Source organism: Mustela nivalis (assembly GCF_964662115.1).
Source record: "Mustela nivalis genome assembly, chromosome: 10".
In the NCBI taxonomy this organism is placed as follows: domain Eukaryota; kingdom Metazoa; phylum Chordata; class Mammalia; order Carnivora; family Mustelidae; genus Mustela; species Mustela nivalis.
Genome location: NC_139029.1, coordinates 14,728,607 through 14,753,644, shown reverse-complemented (window position 1 = coordinate 14,753,644; position 25,038 = coordinate 14,728,607). Strand labels below are relative to the sequence as shown.

Genomic DNA, 25,038 nt, shown 5'->3' with positions numbered 1-25,038 from the left:
TGGTCCACTTACACTTTTTTCAATAAATACAGTACTGTAGATGTATTTTTCTCTTCCTTATGATTGTCTTATTAACATTTTCTTTTCTCTAGTTTAAGATACAGTAAAAAAGGGGCGCCTGGATGCCTCAGTATTTAAGTGTCTACCTTTTGGCTGTAGTTATGATCCCAGGGTCCTGGGATCAAGCCCCACATCCAGCTCCCTACTCAGCAAGGAGCCTGCTTCTCCCTCTCCTACTCCCCCTGCTTGTGTTCCTTCTCTCACTGTGTCTGTCAAATAAAATTTTTAAAAAATCTTTTAAAAAATACAGCCAAAAATATTTATAATACATAGGACAATATGTGTTCATTGTTATTGGTAAGGCTTCTGGTCAACAGCAGGTTATCAGTTTATAAGTTTTTGGGGAGTCAACAGTTCTATCCAGAATTTCCACATCACCCGGGGGGTCAAGGTACAGCAGATGGTTCAAGGGTGTACTGTATATTAAAAATTGAAATCATCGTCTCCCTTAGAAACCTGCTGTTGCTTCTTTAGTTCTATCTCACTAGGTGGAAACTCTTAATTACCCAAGTAAGAAAACTGCACATAGCAGTGACCACATGGTGAAAAGTCACAGTTTTATTGTGTACCAAGTGAAACAATGGATGTCCCAGGTAGTTGTAAGCATCAAGGAAAGGGCTATGACCCAGACTTGAAGGTCAAGTAACACAAAGGTGAGTAGACAGTGTTTAGACCAACCTCAAGTTGTAGCAATTCCACATCCTAAATATCTTGGAATTTGTCTGCTCATGCCATATCTATCATGAAATCGGACTACCTCCATTTTGACCTCAGTCTGTATTTTAAGTCATTCTTTCCAGCTTATTTCTTAACTCAGGGAAAAAACCCCACAGGCAAAGCATCCCCTGAAGTGAGCCAAAACTAGCCCCTCGAGCAACAAGGACTGCCCTGAGCCAGCAAGACTGGGAGTGATTGACCCAAAGATTGATCTGACCTTCACTGCCCACCTAAGTGTACTTGACCCTTGTCCCACATTTTTCCTTCTCTTTTTTTTTCTTTCTTTCTTTCTTTCTTTCTTTCTTTCTTTCTTTCAAGATTTTATTTATTTATTTGACAGGCAGAAATCACAAGCAGGCAGAGAGCAGGCCGGCTGGGGGGTGGGGGGGAAGCAGGCTCCCTGCTGAGCAGAGAGCCCTGATGTGGGGCTCCATCCTGGGACCCTGAGATCATGACCTGAGCCAAAGGCAGAGGCTTAACCCACCCAGGCACCCCCACATTTTCTTAAACCTAGATTATCTTAAGCACTTGGGAGAGAGCCTTTGAGATGGTTCCGGTGTTGGCCTCGCTGAGATAAATTCCTTTCCTTTTTCACCACCACTCGTATCTCTGCCTTTGGATTTTTATCAGTGGTGAGTGGCTGCACCAGGTCTGTTTGGGACCCCCACAGCTGGGTTACATTTCCCCAGTTGAGGGCTTCATTATCGCTGCCCCTGGTTACTTAGAAGAGGGCAATAGTCTTACAAGAGGTTTCTTTGCTTTTGACCTTGACCCAGACTGAGGAAAGCCATACAAAATGCAAATCTCCAGTGTCTCTCACCAGCTTTAAACTTTTCAAGGAATCTCTCAGATAATGGCAAGCCTGCTTCTCATGGCTTACCTCTCACCTCCCTGTCTCCGAATTTGTTTTCTGACACCAAAAAGTTTCTCTCTCATATGTCTTTGCTCCTTGCGGTTCCCTTTGTCTGTAATGGTGCCTTTTTTTTTTTTTTTTCCCTCCTGGCTAAGTTTTACTCATCTTTTAAAGATGTGCTTAGAAATAATCTCTTCTGGTAAGCCTTTTACCAAGTACTGCAAACCTTCCAAGGCTGCGAAGGGCAGCTCTGTGTTTCTAGGGCTCTCTCTTCACCCACGCCCAATGGCGGGGACCACGTCTTATCTTCGTCATGCTTTCAGCAAATATTTGTCTAATGACTAGCACACTTTAAGCGTCAAGTCCAAGGTTACCCAGCTGGTAAACTGCTGTGTCAGAAATTAGTGCTTAGACCCCTGGAGGGCTCTCATTCAAATGTAAAGTCCTCAAAAATCTTCCCTCTAGCAGTGCTCTTAACAGTTTACAAAACATTTCGATCAGGCTAGTCTTTATATCCTGAGGCAGGACTTGTATAAAAAGGTAATGTTCCCAAACCCCGGAGCTAGAGCCGAGCTTCAGCAAAGCACTAAGGAGTCTTCAAAAGGAGGTAACAGCATTGAGGAGGGTCAGCCAGCTGCAGTGAAGACCCTCCCAGCCCGAGAAACCCCACCCAAGATCCCCACCCCTCCACCCTCCCCCACCTCGAGGACTACAAATCCCAGCATGCATAGCATCCAGTGAGTGACAGCACGGAAGCACGCCGGGACACGTAGTCCAGTTGTAGTTCAGGAAAAGCCCAGAACGTCCCGTGACGTCAGGAGGGCTCGGGAAAGGATTCGGAACCGGCCCAGGTTCAAGTTTAATCATCCTCTAGAGAGCCGACCCTGGTTTTTTTGGTGACCCGGTTTCAGGTCCTACCCCGCAGTCCAGCGACCCTATGGTGTGCGTTGAACTAGCTTCTCGTGTGACTCCTTCAAGGTTAAAGGGGAAGTAGCACAGAGCAAGAATAGGCAGCCTTCTGCCCTCGAGGCGCCGGCTTGTTAGGGTAGTGGTATGCAGGACGCTAGCCTAGCTAGGAACTGAGACGCTGCTTGCCCAGCAGCGCCGGTGAGGACGTGGCAACACTACCCCAAACAGCTGCTTCCCTTTCCTCCGCCCGTCGGGCTAGAGGCGCGGGAGGCGCAAAGGTTGCTGGGAACGCGCATGCGCCCACAGCGACGGGGAGTACACCTCCAACGTCTGCGGACGCGGGGGGTGTCGGGTGTCGGCGGTGGCGCTTTGCGGCCGGTCGTGCGGGTCGGGCGCGGGCGGGCGGGCGCGGCGGCAGTGGCGCGCACAGGTGATTGACTGGCCAGCTGGCTGAGGAATCGCCTGGTCCCCATTGCTGGCAGGTGGCGGAGCCCATTTGGGCGGCGGCAGCAGCAGGAGCGGCAGCAGCTACGGCCCGGCTCGGGAGGCGCTTCTCGGGCCAAGGCTATGGCCCCGCGGCTGCAGCTGGAGAAGGCGGCCTGGCGCTGGGCGGAGACGGTGCGGCCCGAGGAGGTGTCGCAGGAGCACATCGAGACCGCCTACCGCATCTGGCTGGAGCCCTGCATCCGCGGCGTGTGCAGGTGAGGCCGGCGCACCGGGCCTTGCGCCCCCCCACCCCTCGCTTCGGACCTTGGAAGAGCGGACCAGGGGCCGGGGGTCATGTTGGGGGAAGGAGGACGGCAGCCAGCTGTGTGCATCTAGCAGGCGCGGAGAGCAGCAAGGTGGAGGCTTTCTCCTTAGCGCGTCTGGGCGACCTGAGCAACGCAGCCATCCCGGGCTCGCTGCGCGGAGGTGATGCTGCTGAAAGCCCTTTAGAAAAAGGTTCTGGGTTCTTATCTAGAAGATGGCGGTGGAAATGGTTGAAGGCAGGAGCTGAGAGTTTAGCAAACGTTGTTGGTTGTATCTTGGCCACGGCTCGGCTTTTTCTGTTGCAGAAAGGGAACTTCGTCGAAGTGAGTTTCATCACAGTATCATTTATTACTGTTGACGGTGAAGGCTTGGTCATCTTCATATTAGTTTTGGATAGGGCAGATTTAGAAAAACGTGTGGTTAGCCTACCTCATTGGTATCCTTCACCTCCAGTTGACCTCCCGTCTCTTGTTAATCTGATTTAGGCTTTTTTGGGGGGGTGGGGGTCGTCACTTTACCAGGTACAAAGTTTGAGCTGTGTAAGTTCTGTCCTTCACTTTCAGCCCTTGAACCTTGCCTTTCCTTTTAGTTCGAATTCTTAGGCATTGTTCCTGTCTCTTCTGTTTTTCCACCTTTTAACGCGGGAACTATAGTTTTTTGTTCCGGAATGTTGTTGAATTGACTTAGCCACGCCGGGCATGCTCAGTAGCCATACTTCAGCCGGCATTTAGTAAAGGCTTTCTGCAGTTTTTACACTCCGCGGCGGGATCCGGAAGGAACGGAAGTCAAGGTCTCCGCTTCGGAATTTAAGTCAAGTTTCAGAAGTGATTCAAGTTAGGGAGCTTCCATAAAGCAGACGAATAATTCCAGGCTCTGGGTGTCTGGCTCCACAGGGAGGGCACGTCTGACTCCCGACACTAAGTACTGGAATGACAGGGTCTGTGTATAATAGAATTTATTAAGCTTCAGTTAGTCTCTCAACGTAATCAGATACCACAGTAACCAAAAAAAGAAAAAAAAAAAAAACTTCCACTGTTATAATTCTGATTTTAACACAAGTAAAGGAGTAGAAATTTGCTGGGATCGCTGTAAGGGTAATGTCATAGAGTTTTAAGTTGCAGTTGCAATGTTTGTATCCAAGCAGGGTTGTTGTTGGTTTGTTTTTGTTTTTGTTTTTGTTTTTGTTTTTTTGCATTGGGGTATAAGTCACATTTTCTGATTCACCCATTTAAAATGTACTGTCCAGTGGTTTTTGTTTGTGTGTTCACAGGGTTGTTCAGCTATCACCACGATCTGATTTTAGAACCTTTTTTGCCCCTCCCTCCCACACTCTTTAGCCATTAGATTGGCCCTGGGTCCTCCCCTGTACACCAGTGCCCCAAGCTCCAAGCAACCCGCTGATCAACTTTCTGCCTCCTAATTTGCCTATCTTGGACATTTCATGTAAATAGAATCTTAAAACAGGTGGATTTTTGTGACTTTTTTTTTCACTTAATGTAATGTTTTCAAGGGTCATCCGTGTTGTAGCACATGTTGGTATTTAATTTCATATTTAAAAGTTTGTAAAACATGCAGCAAAATTTATTATTTTTTAAAAAGATTTATTTGACAGAGAGCACAAGTAGGCAGAGAGGCATGCAGAGAGAGAGAGAGGGAAGCAGGCTCCCCGCTGAGCAGAGAGCTCCATGCTGGGTTTGATCCCAGGACCCCAGACCATGACCTAAAAGCAGAAGCTTAACCCATGAGCCACACAGGTGCTCCCCAAATTTATTATGTTATACAGTTAAGTGACATTAAGTATTTTTATAACTGGTACACTATCAATCACCATTGTCTGGTTGTAGGGCTTTTCCATCATCTTAAAAGAGACTCCATATCCATTAAACAGTCACTTCCCATTTCCCCCTCGAGCAACCACTGATCTTTCTGTCTCTAAGGGTTTCTCTTTTCTTAATATTTCCTATGAATGGAATCCTACAGTGTGTAGCCTTTTTTGTCTGGCTTTCACGTAACATGTTTTCCATGTTGTAGCATTGACTGTACTTTATTCCTTTTTGTGGCTGAGTAATAGTCCATTGTTTGGATATATACTGTATTTTGTTTATCTGTTCATCAGTTGATGGACTTAAAAAATCCCCCCCCAACTTTACCAAGGAATACCTGAAAAATAGAATTGCCTATATTTAAAGTGTACAACTTGATTTGATATATGTACACATGGTAGAAAGAGTACTATGAGCAAGGTAGATTTTTGTTTTTGTTTTTAAGATTTTTATTCATGTACTTGACAGAGAGTAAGAGGGATAGAGCATAAGCAGGGGCAGTGCCAGGCAGAGGGAGAGGGAGAAGCAGTCTCCCCCTGAGCAGGGGGCCTGCTGTGGGGCTCCATCCCAGGACGCTGGCCAAACCAAAGGCACGTGCTCAACCTACTGAACCACCCAGGTGCTCTTAAGATCAAGGTGGTTAAACACATCTATCTGTCACCTCACATAGTTAACTTGATGAGCATTTTGTTCTACCTACTTTTTGGCTGTTGTGCTTGCTATGAACATTTGGTGCAAGTTTTTGTTAGAATACGTGTTTTCAGTTCTTTCGGATGTCTACCTAGGAATGAAATTGCTGGGTCACGGTAATTATGTTTAACTGAGGCGCTGCCACACTGGTTTCTGGTGCTGCTGTGCCGTTCATTTTACATTCCCACCGGGAACGTGAGGGTTTCAATTTCCATCCTTGCCAACACATGCTACTTTCCGTTTGTTTGCCATGCTAGTGAATTTGAAGTGGCATCTTATTATGGATTTGGTTTGAATTTTCCTAATGACTAATGAGGTGGATATCTTTGTGTGTTTGTTGGCCATTTCTCGTTTTTTTTTGTTGTTGTTTTTGTTTTTTAAGATTTTATTTATTTATTTGACAGAGCGAGATCACAAGTAGGCAGAGAGGCAGGCAGAGAGAGAGGAAGGGAAGCAGGCTCCCTGCTGAGCAGAGAGCCCAATGCGGGACTCGATCCCAGGACTCTGAGATTATGACCTGAGCCGAAGGCAGCGGCTTAACCCACTGAGCCACCCAGGCGCCCCCATTTCTCGTTTTTTTTAATTGCCAAGTAATATTGCGTTTTATGTATGTACTTCCCACATTTACATATCCACTCATCAGTTGATGGGCATTGGGTTGTTTCCACTTTTTGGCTACTGTGAATAATGTAGCCAAGAATATTTGTGTAGGGGTTTTTGTGTGGATGTATTCATTTATCTTGGGTATATCTATAGGAGTGAAATTGCTGGGTCATAAAACTGTGGTTAACATTTTGAGGAACTGACTAACTGTTTTCCAAACTGGCTGTGCTGTTTTACTTACAGTGTATGAAGATTCCAGTTTCTCCCCATCCTTGCTCTTGTTTTTTTTTTCTTTTTCTTTTCTTACAGCCGTGCTAGTGGGTATAAGTGGTATGTCATTGTGGTGTTTTTTTTTTTTCTTTTATAGTTTATTTATTTATTTGAGAGAGGGAGAAAATGAGAAAGCGGGAGCATGAGAGGAGGGCGGGTTGGAGGGAGAAGCAGACTCCGGCGAGTCTGATGAGGGACTCCATCCCGGAATTTAAGGAGCGAGCGAGACCTGAGCTGAAGGCAGTCGCTCAACCAACTGAGCCACTCAGGTGCCCCCTCATTGTGGTTTTGATTTGCATTTCCCTGCTGACTCAAGTTCAGCATCTTTTCTGTGCTTCTTGGCCTTTTGTGTATTTCTGAAGAACTGTATGTTAAAGTCCTTTGCCCATTTTAAAATAGGGTTGGGGCGCCTGGGTGGCTCAGTGGTTGGGCCGCTGCCTTCTGCTCAGGTCATGATCTCAGGGTCCTGGGATCCAGCCCCTCATCAGGCTCTCTGCTCAGCAGGGAGCCTGCTTCCTCCTCTCTCTCTCTCTCTGCCTGCCTCTCTTCCTGCTTGTGATCTCTGTCTGTCAAATAAATAAATAAATTCTTTTAAAATAGGGTTGTTTTTGTATTATTGAGTTCTAAGAGCTCTTTATGTATTGGATACAAATTCCTTATATTAGTAAATAGTCTCATTTCTTTGGATTGTGCTTTCATATTTTTGTTGGTACTGTTTGTAGTAGAAAAGCTTTTAATTTTGATGTAGTCCCAACTTTGGTTGGTTGCTTGTGCTTTTGAGACCGTGCATAATCTGAGGTCCCAGCAAATTTTATCTGTATGCCTTTTTTCTTTCTTTCTTTCTTTCTTTGACAGACAGAGATCACAAGTAGGCAGAAAGGCAGGCAGAGAGAGGAGGAAGCAGGCTCCCAGCCGAGCAGAGAGCCCATTTCGGGGCTCGATCCCAGGACCCTGGGATCATGACCTGAGCCAGAGGCAGAGGCTTTAACCCACTGAGCCACCCAGGTGCCCCTGTATGCCTTTTTTCAATCTACTTTTTTATGCTTTACATACACAACTAATCTGAGATTCCAGAGCTGAAGAGGTGTTTAGTTCTTCTCAAAGAGTAAATGACTCAAGACTATTTACATTTCTGAAACTGTTTAGTAAAATCATGGTGAAAGCAACCTGTATTAAATCGTATACCCACAGAGTTCTACAAATATTATTTATCTTAATTCTTAAAAGAGTTTTTGCTTAACAATGAGCGTAACAGTTAAGTAAGTTCCTTGGAGTAAATTGGTTGGAAAGAGATGTGCATTTTTCATATTGATCCATGTTGCTGAATTACAGATCAGAATGATGGCTCCACTTTACGGTTCTTCTGTGTAAGAATGTCTTGTTTCCTCATAGCACCGCCAACACAATATGGGGGGTGGTGAGGCATAGGGAGAGAGAATTTTTCTTTTCTCTCTCTTTTTTTTTTTTAAGATTTTATTTATCAGAGAGAGCTCTTGAGCATGAGCACAAGTAGGGGGAGCAGCAGGCAGAAGGAGAAGCAGGCTCCCCGCTGAGCAAGGAGCCTGTTGCAGTGCTCTATCTCAGGACTCTAGAGATCATGATCTGAGCTGAAATCGAGTCTCAGTCTCAGTCTTGACTGAGTAACCCACCCAGGTGCCCCTTAATCATGCCTTTTTTTTTTTTTTTAAGATTTTATTTATTTATTTGTCAGAGAGAGAGAGGGAGAGAGAGCGAGCACAGGCAAACAGGATGGCAGGCAGAAGCAGAGGGAGAAGCAGGCTCCCTGCTGAGCAAGGGGCCCGATGTGGGACTCGATCCCAGTACGCTGGGACTATGACCTGAGCCGAAGGCAGCTGCTTAACCAACTGAGCCACCCAGGCCTCCCCATGCTTTTCGAACAGATAAGTCTCATATGTTAATTTGTTTCTTTTTGTGATAGTTAAAATTTTGATAGGAAAATTTCAGTCTACCCCTGTATATAGGAGTAAGATGTCTATTTTGTTCTCATTAGAGAAACAGTACCAATGACTTATGAAATTAGAGCATTGCAGAAATGTAAATGCATTCTGGAAAGTCACTATGATGCCCATTAACTTCTCATAGCCCTAGTCCAAAACCTTTGTGAGGGCTGCGGGGCCTCACTCTGAAGCTTTCTTCATCCAGCTGTTTTTTAAAAAATTCTCCTTTATTTACTTACTTATTAAAGATTATTTATTTGTTTGACAGAGAGCACAAGTAGGTAGATAGACAGGGAGAGGGAGAAGCATGCTCCCTGTGGAGCAGGGAGCCCGATGTGGGGCTCGATCCTAGGACTCTGGGATCACGACCTGAGCTGAAGGCAGATGCTTAAAGACTGAGCCACCCAAGCTGTTCTTCATTGGTGGCTCCTTTCTCAGTTGGCTTTTGTTTCCTCACTTTAGCAGTATTGGTCCCTTGTGCTTTGCTAACTTTCCCTGACCCTCAGTGCAAGTTAGGGGACCTGCTTTTTAATTTAAAAAAAAAAAACTCCCCCCCCCCCCAAAGATTTATTTATTTGAGAGTGTCCTGCGTGCAGAGGGAGGGGCAGAGGAAGAGGGAGAACCTCCGTTGGACTCCCCTACTGTGAGAACCCAATGCCCCCCCCCCTCGCTGTTTGGGGTCTCCATCTCACAACCCGCAGATCAAGACCTGAGCCCAAACCAAGAGTCATTAGCTCAACTGGTTGAGCCACCTGGGTGCCCCTTAATGCAAATTTTAAACATACATAGTAAGCAGAGAGGAGGATGGGATCATAAATCGCCCCCTTACCCAGCTTTAATGGTTGCTTAATAATGATGAGCAATCTCTTGTTTTATTTACATTGCATGTTCTTTTATCACTTAACACAAATTTAATCTAAAAATTGCCAATTTTATGCATCTTATTGGTTTAAATAGGTGTTTTGTGTTCCATGAAACTTGGATCCTTACCTGTTCGGGTTCATGGTTAAGTATTTTTTTGCTGCCAAGCATTTTAACACTTAGAGAATACTTTGTCCTTAATTTTTGTGCAAAGTCAAAGTCCCTCAATCTCAGGCAAACTAACCATTGTTAAAATAGTATATTGTTGGGGCACTTGGGTGGCCCAGGGGGTTAAGCCGCAGGTTTAACCCACTGCCTTAGGCTCGGGTCATGATCTCAGGGTTCTGGCTTCAGGCTCTCTGCACTGTGGGGAGCCTGCTTCCTCCTCCCTCTCTCTGCCTGCCTCTCTGCCTACTTGTGATCTCTGTCTTCTGTCTGTCAAATAAATAAAAATTTAAAATATATATATATATGTATATATTTTTTTCCTTTCTGTGTCTTTTAAATTCAAATATTTGAGTGTCTGCTGTATATCTTACTGGAGTAAATATTCATTCTTTTATTCAACAGATAATTTTGGCACCTACTGTAGACTTGGTGTAGTATTCTAGAATGGCTCTGAGATAACCCCCCAGAAGATGAGGTTCCTTCCTTCATGTGCCATGTATTTTACAGATAAGGCAGAATAGAATCAGTGTAATTATTATTTTAGAAAAAAGGGGAGAAATGTCACACTACATACTTTCTGTAATTTGTTTTTTTTTTTTTTAAGATTTTATTTATTTATTTGACAGAGAGAGATCACAAGTAGGCAGAGAGGCAGGCAGAGAAAGAGGAGGAAGCAGGCTCCCTGCTGAGCAGAGAGCCTGATGCGGGGCTCGATCCCAGAACCCTTGGATTATGACCTGAGTTCAAAGCAGAGACTTTAACCCACTGAGCCACCCAGGCGCCCCTCTGTAATTTGTTTTGATTTTATTACACCTTTTTATTTGATAACACCTAGAAAATTTACCTTACTCTTTTATTTTATTTTATTTTTTTAAAGATTTTATTTATTTATTTGACAGAGAGAAATCACAAGTAGATGGAGAGGCAGGCAGAGAGAGAGAGGAAAGCAGGCTCTCCGCTGAGCAGAGAGCCCGATGCGGGACTCGATCCCAGGACTCTGAGATCATGACCTGAGCCGAAGGCAGCGGCTTAATCCACTGAGCCACCCAGGCGCCCCTACCTTACTCTTTTAATAGGCATGTAATATTTCATTGTGTGGAGGCTGATGTGTTAACTGTTCAGCAGTTCCCTGTTAGTGAACCTCCGGGTTCTCAGTTTTTGTTTTTGTTTTTTTTTTTTTTTTTTAAGATTTTATTTATTTATTTGACAGAGAGAAATCACAAGTAGGCAGAGAGGCAGGCAGAGAGAGAGAGAGGAGGAAGCAGGCTCCCTGCTGAGCAGAGAGCCCGATGCGGGACCGGGACCCTGAGATCATGACCTGAGCCGAAGGCAGCGGCTTAACCATTGAGCCACCCAGGCGCCCCGGGTTCTCAGTTTTTGATACCATACAGATATGCTTCTGTGAACATCCCTCTTGTATATATCTTGGTTGAGTGAATGTTTTCACTTAGGTTGCTGGATGAGAAAGAGAAAAAGGGCATGATGACCATTTAAAATTTTGATAGGTGGTAGAGGGTCATACTGTTGAACACTGCATTCTAGAGTCCCCCTACTTCCCACCTTCCCACCCCAGACATTCTTATTTCAAAACATCTACTTTAACAGTTAAAGCATGTTATTTTCCTATGCCTTTTTTTTTTTTTTTTTTTTTTTTGCTATTACCATTGAGCATCTTTTTATGTGTTGGCCATTTGTATTTCTACTGTGAATTGTGTGTCCTTGATTGTTGATCATTTTCTAACTGATTTTCAAGAACTTTTTGAATCCTTCTGCTGAAGATCCTTTTTCCTAATTTTTTTTTTTTTTTTTTTTTTTTACTTTGGTGGGTTTTTTTTGTTCTTTTCCTTTTGGTACATTAAGGATTATTTATTTATTTATTTATTTGACAGAGAGAGAGAGAGAGAGAGAGAGGAGGGGAGGAACAAGCAGGGGGAGTGGGAGAGGGAGAAGCAGGCACCTTGCTGAGTAGGCAGCCCTATGTGGGCTCATTTCCAGGACCCTGGGATCATGACCTGAGCTGAAGGCAGACGCCTAATGACTGAGCCACCCAGGTGCCCCTCCTTTTGGTACATTAAAATTCATTTTTATGTGGTCAAATTTGTCAGTATTTTTCTTTATGGTTTCAGGATTTCCCGATTCCAAGATTGTAGAAATGTTCACACATATTTTTAGTGTTGATGGTTTCATTTTATGTATCAAATCTTTGTCCTTTACAGTTTAATTTGATTTAGAGAGTGAGATTGGAATCCAGCTTTATTTGACTTTTTAGCCAAATGGCTACTCAATTTTCTTAAACCATATATTGAATAATCTAGTTATCCTTCACTAGTTAAAAAGGCCACTTTTATTATGTGACAAATTATTATATGTACTTGGGTTTATTTCTTTTATTTATTTCTACTTTTTTTTTAAGGTTTATTTATTTATTTGACAGAGAGAAATCACAAGTAGATGGAGAGGCAGGCAGAGAGAGAGAAAGAGAGAGAGAAGCAGGCTCCCTGCCGAGCAGAGAGCCCGACGCGGGACTTGATCCCAGGACCCTGAGATCATGACCCGAGCCGAAGGCAGCGGCCTAACCCACTGAGCCACCCAGGCGCCTCTTATTTCTACTTCTTATTTTTTATTTCCCTTATTAATTTGATTCATCTCTGTATTATGACCACAGTTCCAATTACTTAATACTTTAAAGAATATCTGATAAGGTTAGACCCTTCTTAGTTCCTCATAGTTTTTCTAGTGTTCCTTTTTTTTTTTTTTAAGATTTTATTTATTCATTTGACAGAGATCACAAGTAGGCAGAGAGGCAGGCAGAGAGAGGGAGAGGCAGGCTCCCCGCTGAGCAGAGAGCCTAATGTGGGGCTCGATCCCAGAACCCTGAGATCATGACCTGAGCCCAAGGCAGAGGCTTAACCCGCACTGAGCCACCCAAGCGCCCCTCTAGTGTTCTTATTTAACTAAAATTTATTTTTTTACCTACAGAAAAGTATACCAATCATAAACATTACACAGGGAAAATTATCACAAGGGAACATAACTATGTATCTACCACCAAGATTAAAATGTTGCTAGCATCCCTGAAGACACCCATCTTTCCTTTACTGCCTCTTACTGGTCATTAACATCCTCCTCCTCAAAAGTAACCACTACCCTTACTTTGGACACCACAGATTATTTTGCCTATTTTGAACTTTGTATACAATTAATTATACATTGTAGTTCATTCTGGCTTCATTTGCTCTCACAGTGTGGTTTGTCTACATTGTGGGTAGCAGTAGTGGGTTCATTTTTAAGGCTGTGCAGTATTCCATTGTGTTACAGTGTAACTTGATCCTTTCTGGTGGTGACAGTCTTTTGGAATTTTTCCAGAATTTGGCTGTTATCTGAATAAAGTTGTGGTAAGCATTCTTGTATGTATCTTTTAATAACATATACATACACTTTCCCCCCATATATATACATTTTTGATACAAGAGGACTTGCTGGGTCATCAGTGTTTATTTAGCTTATTAGATAATGACAGACTGTTTTCCAAAATGATTATATCACATTATACTCTCCTGAGTACTGTGTGAAAGAGTTCATTTTCTGCATATCCTCACCATCATCTGTTTAATTTTAGCCATTTTGATGGATGTGTCATGGTTATCTCCTTATGGTTTAATTCGCATTTCTCAGTTGACCAATGAAATTGACCTTTTCATATTCTACTATTTACATATCCTCCAGTGGGGTGCTTGTTTAATTTTTTAAGCCTCATTGAAATTAAAATTTATTTTTATTTTTATTTATTATTTTTTAAAAGATTTTATTTATTTATTTGACAGACAGATATCACAAGTAGGCAGAGAGAGAGAGGGAGGCAGAGTCCCTGCTGAGCAGACAGCCCGACATGGGTCTTGATCCTAGGACCCCCGGATCATGACCTGAGCCGAAGGCAGAGGCTTTGACGCACTGGGCCACCCAGGCGCCCCTTAAATGTCTTTTTTAAAGATTTTTAAGTAATCTCTACACCCAGCATAGGGCTTAACTTAGAAACCTGATCAAATGTCTTGCTGCACTGACTGAGCCAACCAGGAGCCCCGCCTTATTCTCTTAACAGCATCTTTTGATGAACAGGAGTATTAATTTCTGAGTAGTCCAGTTTAGCAATATTTTCTTTATTATTATTATTGCTTTTTGCATGTATTCTGTTTAAGAAATCGTCACCTTCCCCCAGGTCCTAAAGATATCCTCTACAAAGCTGTATTGTATTGTCTTTCAGAAGGAGATCTGTAGTCCACAGTGCATTTGGAATTGACTAATTTATTCGTGTCATTTGGGAAGAAGGGTCCTGGAAGAATTTAAGGATTTCTTTTTCACTGTGACCTTATCAGTGTAAGATGAGTGTTGAATGACTCCTAGTGGTAAAGATCTTTGATGATAGAAAAAGCAGTGATTCCAAGGGAAAGAGAGGACATACATAGGGAAAAAAAAATAAAAATTAACCAAATGAGCCTTTTGAGAATTCTCTGTACTTCATATATTTCTCTTAGCTTCCAAGGTAATGATCTGATTATTAAGAAAATGTTATTATATTTGGGACAATCTTAACAAAGAATTGGAATAGAAGAAAAAACTCATTTGTTCTAAAATTCTTTTGTTTTCTGTGTAATATTACAAAAATTCTTTTAACCTTTTTTGGTAAAACTAATTTGAAATTTAGAGTCAAGGTTGGCAGAGGATGCTTTTCTTGTGGCTTTATTATACATTCACTGATGTGCACTTCAATTTGAGAAGTACAGATAAGCTAAAATGAAATATAGTTGCATTGGGCTTCTAAGGAATTTGAGCTCACTGCTGACTTGAACTCCTCTCAAATAAAAGCTACCACCCAGAGAACAAGATTATAATATTTTCATAAAATTCCTTTTGATTTTCCTGCATATATGTAAAAACAATGCCATATTCTGCATATTTTGAAAAGGTACTTTGTAACTTAATACTAAGAATGTGTTCCCAGAGTATTAGAGTTTATAAAAGTACTAATTTCTAGTCATTGCATATATTTCATTTTACATGGCCCAAAACTTAGCCATTTTCCTACTGAGCATTTGCCTGCACCCCTTTTTCTCACTCCCCTTCTTTTGTTAGCTCTTTCTGAGCATCCTTGTAAGTAAAGTGTCTGTTTTGTTTATTTTCTTAAAACAAAGATTGTAAAAGTTACATGAGCCCCCCCCCCCCCTTTTTAAGATTTTATTCATTTATTTGAGAGCAAGGATGCATGAGTGGGAGGGGAAGAGAATGTGAAACAAACTCCCTGCGGAGCTCAGAGCCTCATGTGGGCCTCGATCCCACGACCCTGAACTACTAGGACCTGGTCTGAAAAGAGGAGTTGGACACTCAACTGACTGATTCACCCAGGCTCCCCAAAAATTAGATGAACGTTCTTAAGGTTTTTGATATTTGCTCCCCCCATCTGTGTGCAGTACCTGAACATCCCTGTCACTCTGTGCCCTTGCTATTGAGTATGAAATTTTAAAGACTTCTGTGAGTTTTGGGGCCCCTGGGAGGTTCAGTAAGTTCAGTGTCCGCCTTCGGCTTCGGTCACGATATCAGAGTCCTGGGATGGAGCCCCGTGAAGGTTTTTCTCCCTCTGTCATTTCCTTGCTTGTGTTGTCTCACCCTCTCTCTCTCAAATAAGTAGTCTTTTTTTTTTTTTTTTTTAAGATTTTATTTATTCATTTGACAGAGATCACAAGTAGGCAGAGAGGCAGGCAGAGAGAGGGGGAGGCAGGCTCCCTGCTGAGCAGAGAGCCTGATGTGGGACTCGATCCCAGGACCCTGAGATCATGACCCGAGCCGAAGGCAGCGGCTCAACCCACTAAGCCACCCAGGCACCCAATAAATAAAATCTTAAAAAAAAAAAAAAAGAATTTATTTATTTGATAGAGATAACAATTAGGCAGAGAGGCAGGCAGAGAGAGAGGGTGAAGCAGACTCCTCACTGAGCAGAGAGCCCAATGTGGGACTCGATCCCAGGACCCTGAGATCATGACCTGAGCCGAAGGCAGTGGCTTAACCCAGTAAGCCACCCAGGCACCCCAAATTTCCAAATTGTAATGGTTAAATAAGCCTGTCCACATAGGAAAAGACTTTTGACTTGCCAGTTAGTACTTTTCTTCTACCTCCCATCGTTTTTCTTTGAATACCAGTTTGAGGAATATCCTATTAGAAACTAGATTTATAGTATTTGAGTTAGCTCACTTCTTAAATCCCTTATGTTTGGCTAATCCCTTTCTCTAATAGAAATTTGAATTTCAGGCCAATGCCAACTGATTTAATATGCTAATTACAAGAGTTTTGGGTGTATTGATCATTTTTATACATTGCAGTTTTCAAATCTCAATTTAGTGTGGCATAACTTTTGAGGTTTGGAAAAAGGAAGATGTTTCTACTTTTGGTAGTTGGCAGAGTCTCAAAGGTTGATTGGATTCTGAAACTTAAAAAAATATATTTAAATTTTTTATATATCTAATAAACTTTAAAGGATTGTCAACACTTTAGGACGACTTCCATCCATGATGTTTACCATAAGGTTGGTGTTGAATTGTATTGCCTTTGTCAGTTGCTGCTCAAACTTATTTTTTGCCTAAGACTTCAATTATGTATTTCAGAGAAATCCTAGAACAGGGACATAAGTGCCAAGGGACCTGTTTGTGGCTCTTTTATTTTTATTTTTGCTTATATCTTGCATGTCTAATACCTGAGAATTTGGTACAGTCCATGAATAAAAACATGTACAATTTTCCATCATGAGAACCTAGAGTTCAGATTATCTTATTTTTCCTTTATTTTCACTGCATCGAGAAAATAGGTGCTTTAGTAACTTAAGTAAAAAGTTTCTTCTTCAATAAAAATGTAAAGTAAAATAATTTTATGTGATTAGTTGATAGTTATCTAGTTTAAATAGGAAAATGATTTACATTTTTTTTTTTTTAAGATTTTATGTATTTATTTGACAGAGATCACAAGTAGGCAGAGAAGCAGGTGGGCGGGGTGGGGGGGTGGGCGGGGAAGCAGGCTCCCTGCTAAGCAGAGAGCCGGATTCGGGGCTTAATCCCAGGACCCTGAGATCATGAACCGAGCCAAAAGCAGAGGCTTTAACCCACGGAGCCACCCAGGTGCCCCGAAAACATTTTTATTTGTATATATTTTGTTAGGAAAATGGTTTTGTGTACATTGAGAATGTACATTGCCACAGCTCCCCACATCATCCCATCAGATTATTTCAGTGTTTCTTTGTGTACATAAAAGCAAACATTTTCTTACTCCTCCCCTTTCCTACACAAGGTAGCATGCTGCATACACTGTTCTGGTATAGTAGTTAAAAGCTTCTTAGTTTTTTTTTTTTTTTTTTTAAGAAGTCAAAAGCTTTAAACAATTGAGGTAAAAATACATACATTGAAATGTTCCTGTTCATTCAGATTTTTTCAGTAGACTTTATTTTTGTATTTTGTATTTAGGGGTGTCTGGTTGTTCTGTTTTATTTTTTTTTTAAAGATTTATTTATTTATTTATTTGACCGAGAGAGAGAGATCACAAGTAGGCAGAGACAGGCAGAGAGAGAGGAGGAAGCAGGCTCCCTGCTGAGCAGAGAGCCCGATGCGGGACTCGATCCCAGGATCCTGAGATCATGACCTGAGCCGAAGGCAGCGGCTTAACCCACTGAGCCACCCAGGCGCCCCCTGTTTTATTTTTTTAAAGATTTTATTTATTTATCTGACAGAGAGAGATCACAAGTAGATGGAAAGAGAGGCAGGCAGAGAGAGAGAGAGAGAGAGGGAAGCAGGCTCCCTGCTGAGCAGAGAGCCCGATACGGGACTCGATTCCAGGACCCTGAGATCATGACCTGAGCCAAAGGCAGCGGCTTAATCCACTGAGCCACCCAGGAGCCCGGTGCCCCAGTTTTGTTTTGTTGTTTTTTTTTTAATACTGGGGAAGAAGTGGCATTTGGTACTCTTCCATTCTTTCCTGCTGGATATTTTTTTGTTTGTTTAATTTAAATTCCAGTTAGTTAACATACCGTGTAATAATAGTTTCAGGTGCCCCATGTAGTGAAATAAATGTACTCCTTAATCCCCATCACCTATTTAACTCATCCCCTCCACCCCTTTCCTTTCTGGTAACTTTCACAGTGTCTGTAGTTTACATCAGGGTTTTCTTTTTGGTGGTGTGTGTGTTCTGTGGGTTGGGGCAAGTAGATAAAGACATACATCCACTATTACAGTATCATATGGAATAATTTCACTGGTTAAAAGTCCTCTGCCCTGCCTGTCCATCCTTCCTGACATCCTCCAACTATACTTTTTACTCTCTCCATTGGTTTGCTTTTTCCAAAATAATATAGTTAGAAATAGTACTTAATCGTTTCATACTGATTTCTTTGAATTAATAGTATTCAGTTAAGCTTTTTTTTCATGGCTTGGTAGCTCATTTCTTTTTAGTGCCATATAGTATTTCACTGGCTGTATTATAGTTTATCTGTTCTTTATCCCCTACTTAAGGATTTCTTAGTTACTTCAGAGTTTGCCAATTAAGTGTATAGCTGCTTTGTAAATATTTGTAGGAAGGCTTTGTGTGGATGTTTTCCATCCCTTTGGATACATACCTAGGAGCACAATGAGCATGATTATTGTTTGGTGTACGAGTGTATATATATATATATTTTTTTTTTTTTAAAGATTTTATTTATTTATTTGACAGAGATCACAAGTAGGCAGAGATGGCAGGCAGGCAGAGAGAGAGGGGAAAGCAGGCTCCCCGCTGAGCAGAGAGCCCGACTCAGGGCTGGATCCCACGACCCTGCGATCATGATCCGAGCCGAAGGCAGAGGCTTAAACCCACTGAGCCACCCAGGCGCCCCGGTATATGAGTATATTTAATTTTATTTTTTTTTAACCTGAAGCATTTTATTGTATGCTGCTGCCAGTGTGTATAAAATAATTTTCCGAAGATTCAGAGAGGTAGAGATTAAAGACTGACATATATGTGCATATATATAAGGCAAGTGTTACAAAGATTAGCTTTTTTAAATAATTTTTTTTAAAGGGGAAGATGCCACTGGGTGTGGTACATAAACCATGAATTCTGGAACACTGAAAAGAAATAAAGGGGAAGATGCTTTATTTATTTTGAAAGATTTTCTTTATTTATCAGAGAGGGAGAGAGAGAAGCAGGTTCCCCGCTGAGCAAGGAGCCCCACGTGGAACCCAATCCCAGGATCCTGGGACCATGACCTAAGCTGAAGGCAGACGCTTAACGGATGGAGCCACCCAGGCACCCTTGACAGTGTTTTAATAGTTAATTTGCTTTGGGGATTTTTTTGGTAACCTACTCTGAGATGGAAAACTTTGGATGAAAAGGCTTATTTATTTAATTTTTAGAGGTTTTATTTATTTGTCAGAGCACACAAGCAGGGGAAGCGGCAGGCTCCCCGCTGAGCAAGGAGCCCCATGTGGGACTTGATCCCTGGCAGATGCTTAACTGAGCCTCCAGGTGTCCTGAAAGTGCGTTTTTTAAATACTGCCAAATGTTTTGTTTTTGGTTTTGGTTTTTTAGATTATTTATTTATTTATTTGACAGGAGATCACAAGTAGACAGAGAGGCAGGCAGAGATAAAGGAGGAAGCAGGCTCTTGCTGAGCAGAGAGCCTATGTGGGGCTCGTTCCCAGGACCCTGGGATCATGACCTGAACTGAAGACAGAGGCTTTAACCCACTGAGCCACTCAGGTGCCCCTAATACTGCCAAATGTTTTATAGCAAGCTTGCATCTTAGAAGGATGGAAGAAAGAAACTTTCGGTGAAAGTTCTAACCTTGAGACCCTCAAACGAAAAAGCTGCTATAGAGCCAGTCATCCAACCTCAGAATGGTGTAACTGCACTTTACAAAACATGGTAAGCCAGGATCCTCATACCTCATCTGTCCTGTTTGCTATGGGCTGGTTTGGATCCTTTTGGCCAGAAATCAGAATTTCAAATGAAATTAGGTTGTTAAGTGAATGAACATTTTACAGAATTCTAGATGTGAGTATCCTCAAAGCATTTGTGATTTCTGTTTTTCTTTTAAAAGATTTTAAATGCAGCTGCATTCATAAAAACCTGATTTCATTTTTCCCCTCACCACACAAAAACTGAACAGTGATAAGTGCTGTTGATTTGACCTCTTATCTGGTCCAGCTTCTTACATTTCCCATCCTCACTTCTGATCTCTTCATTACTACTGCACCCCCTTTCTCTCATTGGTCTTTCTGTCTCTTACACACACACACACACACACACAGTCAGGACTTAAAATTTAAAAAAAATAACCTTAGAGGCTTAAAACTTGTCTTACTAAGAAGCAGGAAGAGCTTTATAAGAATGGTGTTTATTGACAATGAAAAACTTGTGGAATCTTCAGGTGATTCTTAGAAGGCACTGTGGTTGAGAAGCACAATTAGAGGATCTTTCTGCAGTGAAAATCTGATTCTTTTTTTTTTTTTTAAGATTTTATTTGGAGAGAGCATGAGTGAGGAGGAGAGGGAGAAGCAATTTCCCTGCAAGCAGGGAGCCTGATGTGGGCTCTATCCCCGGATCCTGGGATCGTGACCCAGGCCAAAGGCAGACACATAACCGACTGAGCTGCCCAGGCGCCCCACAGTTAGTTTTCTTTTCGGAAACCTTAAACTGGCTCCTTCTTGCTTGCTGGATGAAGTCCAAGCTCTTCTCTCCGTATTTGCGGTCTTCTGCGAGCGGAGCCCCTGACTTCTGCAGCCTCCTTGGCCTTCCTGTCTTCCTCTCGGCAGAGTCACCAGCTGTGCTGACCTGCCGTGGCAGGAAGACCTCCTTCGGTCTTGGAGCATGGCAGGTGAGCCGGCATCCATTTCCTCTAGCTTGCTCCTCCAGCCTTCGGGTCCATGAGCTGTCCGCCCAGAATGCTCTTTAGTTCATGTCGCACGTGGGTTGAGTTCCTGAGTGCCCTTGGAGACTTTCACCTTCACAGGACTGCCTTCGGTCCTCTGGGATCTCCGCTTCGGGGTCCCATGCTTGATGCCACCGCTGCATTTATGTCTCGGAAGCTCGCCTTTTACTTGTCACCTCCTGGGCTGTGAGCCCTTGTTTGATGCCTAGGATGTGGTCTTTCATTTCATCATTCTCTGGCCCGATAATTATGTGGGCATCTCTGTGGGACAGAATGTGTCACCCTGTGAAGTCTAGTTGCTTTTATGAGATGGTAGGTTTGGGTTATAGAAAATGATAGTGTTTACTGTTAACTCCTGTTGTGTCGTGACCTGTCTAGTGGCCATTTATTGTTGGCGGCTTGAAACCGCCATGCAGCCGCTCTCTGAGCATCCAGACTGGCCCTAGTCCCTTGTTTGCATTAACTTCTGCTCTCACTGGAGGTCAGAGAAGCAGAATAGTCATACCGCCGCATGTATTACTCACATGTTTTATAGACACGAGTTTCTAAGGGGATTCAGAGTAACCGAATGACCAGAATGTAAAGTATCTGTCAACATTTGCTGATTTGATATTCCTGAAATTTGTCATAACTAAGAACTGGGGTATATATGGTTTGAGGCTGGCTTGTATTTGCTTTTTTAATTTTAAGTAAACTGTTACCCCACACGTGTGCCTCATACTACCAGCCTGCGATCAAGAGTCTTGTGCTCTACCGTCTGAGACAGCCAAGGACCCCAGAGGCTGGTTTTTTTTTTTTTTTTTTTTTTAAAGATTTTATTTTATTTTATTTGACAGACAGAGATCACAAGCAGGCAGAGAGGTAGGCAGAGAGAGAGAGAGAGGAGGAAGCAGGCTCCCCGCTGAGCAGAGAGGCCGATGCGGGGCTCGATCCCAGAACCCTGGGATCATGACCTGAGCTGAAGGCAGAGGCTTTAACCCACTGAGCCACCCAGGCGCCCCCAGAGGCTGGTTTTTTAAAATACGGATTGATCAGTCTGTCTAAACATTTAATGCTAGAAATTCCCCTCTAACCACTAATTGAGCTGCATCTCACAATTTTTGGTACATTCTATTCATTTCAAAGTATTTTCTAATTTCCCTTGTGATTACTTTTTTCAAAACCTTTTTTTTTTCCTTTAAGATTTTATTTATTTATTTGACACACAAAAAGAGATCACAAGTAGGCACAGAGCCGGGGGGGGGGGGGGTTGGCGATCAGGCTCCCCACTGAGCAGAGAGCCAGATGCAGGGCTCGATCCCAGGACCCTGAGATCATAACCTGAGCCAAAGGCAGAAGCCCAGCCCACTGAGCCACCCAGGCACCCCTCAAAAACTGTTTAAAAAAAAAAGAAATTAAAACATCACTCCCTTCCCCTTAGAAAAATTAGAGTTGTAATGGATAACTTTGTATCCTGTTTATTTAGAATTCTGTCTTGAACAAGGTCACAAGTCTCAGAGTATTGTCGGAAAAGAGTTATAATGGCTGCGTAGTATTCCTTCACTGCACTCTGCTGCCTCCCCTTTAACATTGTCCCTGTGGTTGGGCAGGTAGCTTGTTTCGAAACAGTTTTCTGTTGTAAACAACACTGGTGTCTTTCCTGTGATTGGGCAAGTAGCTTGTGTCTAAATAGTGATGATTATCTTTGAAAGTGTTTGTTGATGTCGGTGCTTAGGATGCATTCTTGAAAATGGTAGTTCTGGGTCGAAGGATGTGAAGACTAGTAAGTCTATATTATACGTGTAACAGATTGTTTTGCAGGTGTGTGATGCATTAGGCGAAGTTTCTCGGTGTAGTCCGATCTTCACTTGAAGCAGGGAAGGAAGTTTGCAAGCCTGGGCGGTCTGTGTGAAGTGATGTTCCTAAGAGCTAAGGAACTAAAAGATGATGAGGAACAGCAAAGGAATAGCTGTTTTAAATGACCGCTGGGGTTGGAGCCCCACCCCCTCTCCTAGTCAAATAATTTTTTTTTCAGCTGCATAACAATTATGAAATCGCTGGCTTTAAATTTTTTCCATTTTGTTGGAAGATACTCTTAAATGACAGATCCTTGGAGATCTGTCAGAACAGCTCAAACTTTGATCTCTTACTGTGGTTAGTATGAGAGAAAGTCAGTGGTTTGTACCCTAGATACCTAGCCTGTTGTTTTTCTAGTCCCCAGCTAAACAGTTTTTGATTTATGGAAAGTTCTTTTCTTTTTTTTTTTTTTTTAAAGATTTTATTTATTTATTTGACAGAGAGAAATCACAAGTAGATGGAGAGGCAGGCAGAGAGAGGGAAGCAGGCTCCCCGCTGAGCAGAGAGCCCGATGCGGGACTCGATCCCAGGACCCTGAGATCATGACCTGAGCCAAAGGCAGCGGCTTAACCACTGAGCCACCCAGGCGCCCATGGAAAGTTATTTTAATTATTTACAGCTTTAGGCATCACTGCAGGAACCCCCCCCCCCCAGCTTTTCTAAAAATGTTTTATTTATTTATTTGAGAGAGTGAGCGAGCTCAGGCAGGGGGAGGGGCAGAGGGAGAGGGAGAAGCAGGCTCCCGGTTGAGCCAGGGATCCCGAGGGGCCTGGGATCATGGACTGAGCCTAAGACAGACATTTAACTGATTGAGTTACCCAGGCGCCCCTTTCTTCCCTTCTTTCCCCCACCATCTAAGGGGTCCCCAGGTCCTGTTGATTTTTCTCTCATTGATAAACTTGAATTCAGCTTTCTTCCATTCTCATTGCCGCTAAACTGGTTTAGGACGTCATCCTCCACTGGGACTGCTGCCAAGGTGTTGTGCTGGCGAGTCATGTCCCAGCTGCTTAGCATGTCATACCAGACATTTTGGAACCTGTCCCTTGTCTACCACTTCAGCCGCTTGGTGTTCTTCTGTCACACGGTTCTGGAAAAAGTCCCCATTGGGATTCATTGTTTTTTCATTAGCACAGTGTTGTGTATTCTGTGAATATATGCCCAGGAGTAGAATTATTGAAGGAAAATGTTGGTGTCATTTAATATTTTGAGCCATTTTCATGTTTTTCCAAAGGCATGTGTTTTGTTATTCAGCACATTGGCAGTGAGTGCACAATGGCTCTCACTTTACCTTGTTTCGTCACTGGGGAGTTTTTGCTGATTGGATAAGAAAAGATCTCTTTCATGACTATTTTAACTTTGCATTTCTTTGGATTGGAGTGTTTTCCCTGTGTTTGTTAACTAGTCCTGTAAGAAAGTTTAGAGGAGGAGACAACCACTTTAAGAATTAGGTCTGGGGGTGCCTGGGTGGCTCAGTGGATTAAAGCCTCTGCCTTTGGCTCAGGTCATGATTTCCAGGGTCCTGGGATCAAACCCCGCATCGGGCTCTCTGCTCCGCAGGGAGCCTGCTTCCTCCTCTCTCTCTGCCTGTCTCTCTGCCTACCTGTGATCTCTGTCTGCCAAATAAATAAATAAATAAATAAATAAATAAAATAAATAAACAAATAAATAAATAAGAATTAAGTCTGGAAGGGTGCCTGGGTTTCTCAGTTGGGTGTCTGCCTTCGGCTTGGGTCATTATCCCAGACCTGGAATTGAGCTCTGCACTGGGTGAGCTCCCTGCTTGGTGGGAAGCCTGCTTCTCCTTCTCCCCCTCCCCCTGCTTGTGTTACCTCTCTTGCTCTCTCTTCTCTCTCTCTCTCTGTCAAATAAATAAAAAAATATTTTAAAAAGAAAAGAAAAGAAAAAGGCCCGAGAGAGACTGAAGTGGCTTTTTTAGAGTGTTGGTAATAGAAAAAGCTTTAGTTCATATTTGTTACTTCTCGACACAGGTGATACGAACTTGGAACTAGCATAGCCATAAGAAAAATAGCTCAGTTAAGAAATTTCAAGAGGTGGGCGCCTGGGTGGCTCATTCGTTAAGCATCTGCCTTCAGTTGAGGTTATGATCCCAGGGTCCTGTGGCTGAGCCCCACGTTGGGCTCCCTGCTCAGCAGGAAGCCTGCTTCTCCCTCTCCCACTCCCCCTGCTTGTGTTCCCTCTCTTGCTGTCCTCTCTCTGTCAAATAAATAAAATCTTTAAAAAATTTTTTTCAGGAGGTTTTTTTTTGTTTGGTTTTAAAATTCAGAGAAGTTTAAACAAGTAAGTCATGGATAAGGCAGGGACATAGGTGGGCCAGGGAGTGTGTCTGGAACCTCCATCTGTTTCTGCTTCTCGTGCAAATCAGCATGTTGATTGCTTCCTAGACAGCCGAGTTCCCCAAGTCCCACACCATCCAGAAGTGTCTCCTGCCACCTAAGAGGTACTAATGTTGTTTTTCTCCACATCCCTCACTTTGAAAGATCTTGTGAGATTTTGTGTTTCAGTGACAGATTGGGGCTGCATCTTAGCAGCTCTTGCTAGTGTAGCCAGGGCGGGGGTGGGGTGGGGGGCGGGCAAGAGTGG

At 42.9% G+C, this 25,038-nt stretch overlaps 1 protein-coding gene across 8 annotated transcripts in view; it reads left to right on the top strand.

Moving 5' to 3' along the window:
• The first annotated feature begins 2,816 nt into the window (after window positions 1–2,816).
• USP48 (ubiquitin specific peptidase 48) overlaps window positions 2,817–25,038 on the top strand; it is a 95,770-nt gene continuing 73,548 nt past the window's right edge. For 6 of the 8 annotated variants that reach the window (XM_082684585.1, XM_082684584.1, XM_082684583.1 and 3 more), the window contains exon 1: window positions 2,844–3,240. In XM_082684585.1, the coding sequence (XP_082540711.1) occupies window positions 3,107–3,240 (134 nt within the window). In that variant the 5' untranslated portion in view covers window positions 2,844–3,106. Of the gene's footprint in view, window positions 3,241–25,038 lie in introns of all 8 variants that reach the window. The other 2 variants (XM_082684579.1, XM_082684578.1) reach the window with 1 other exon arrangement.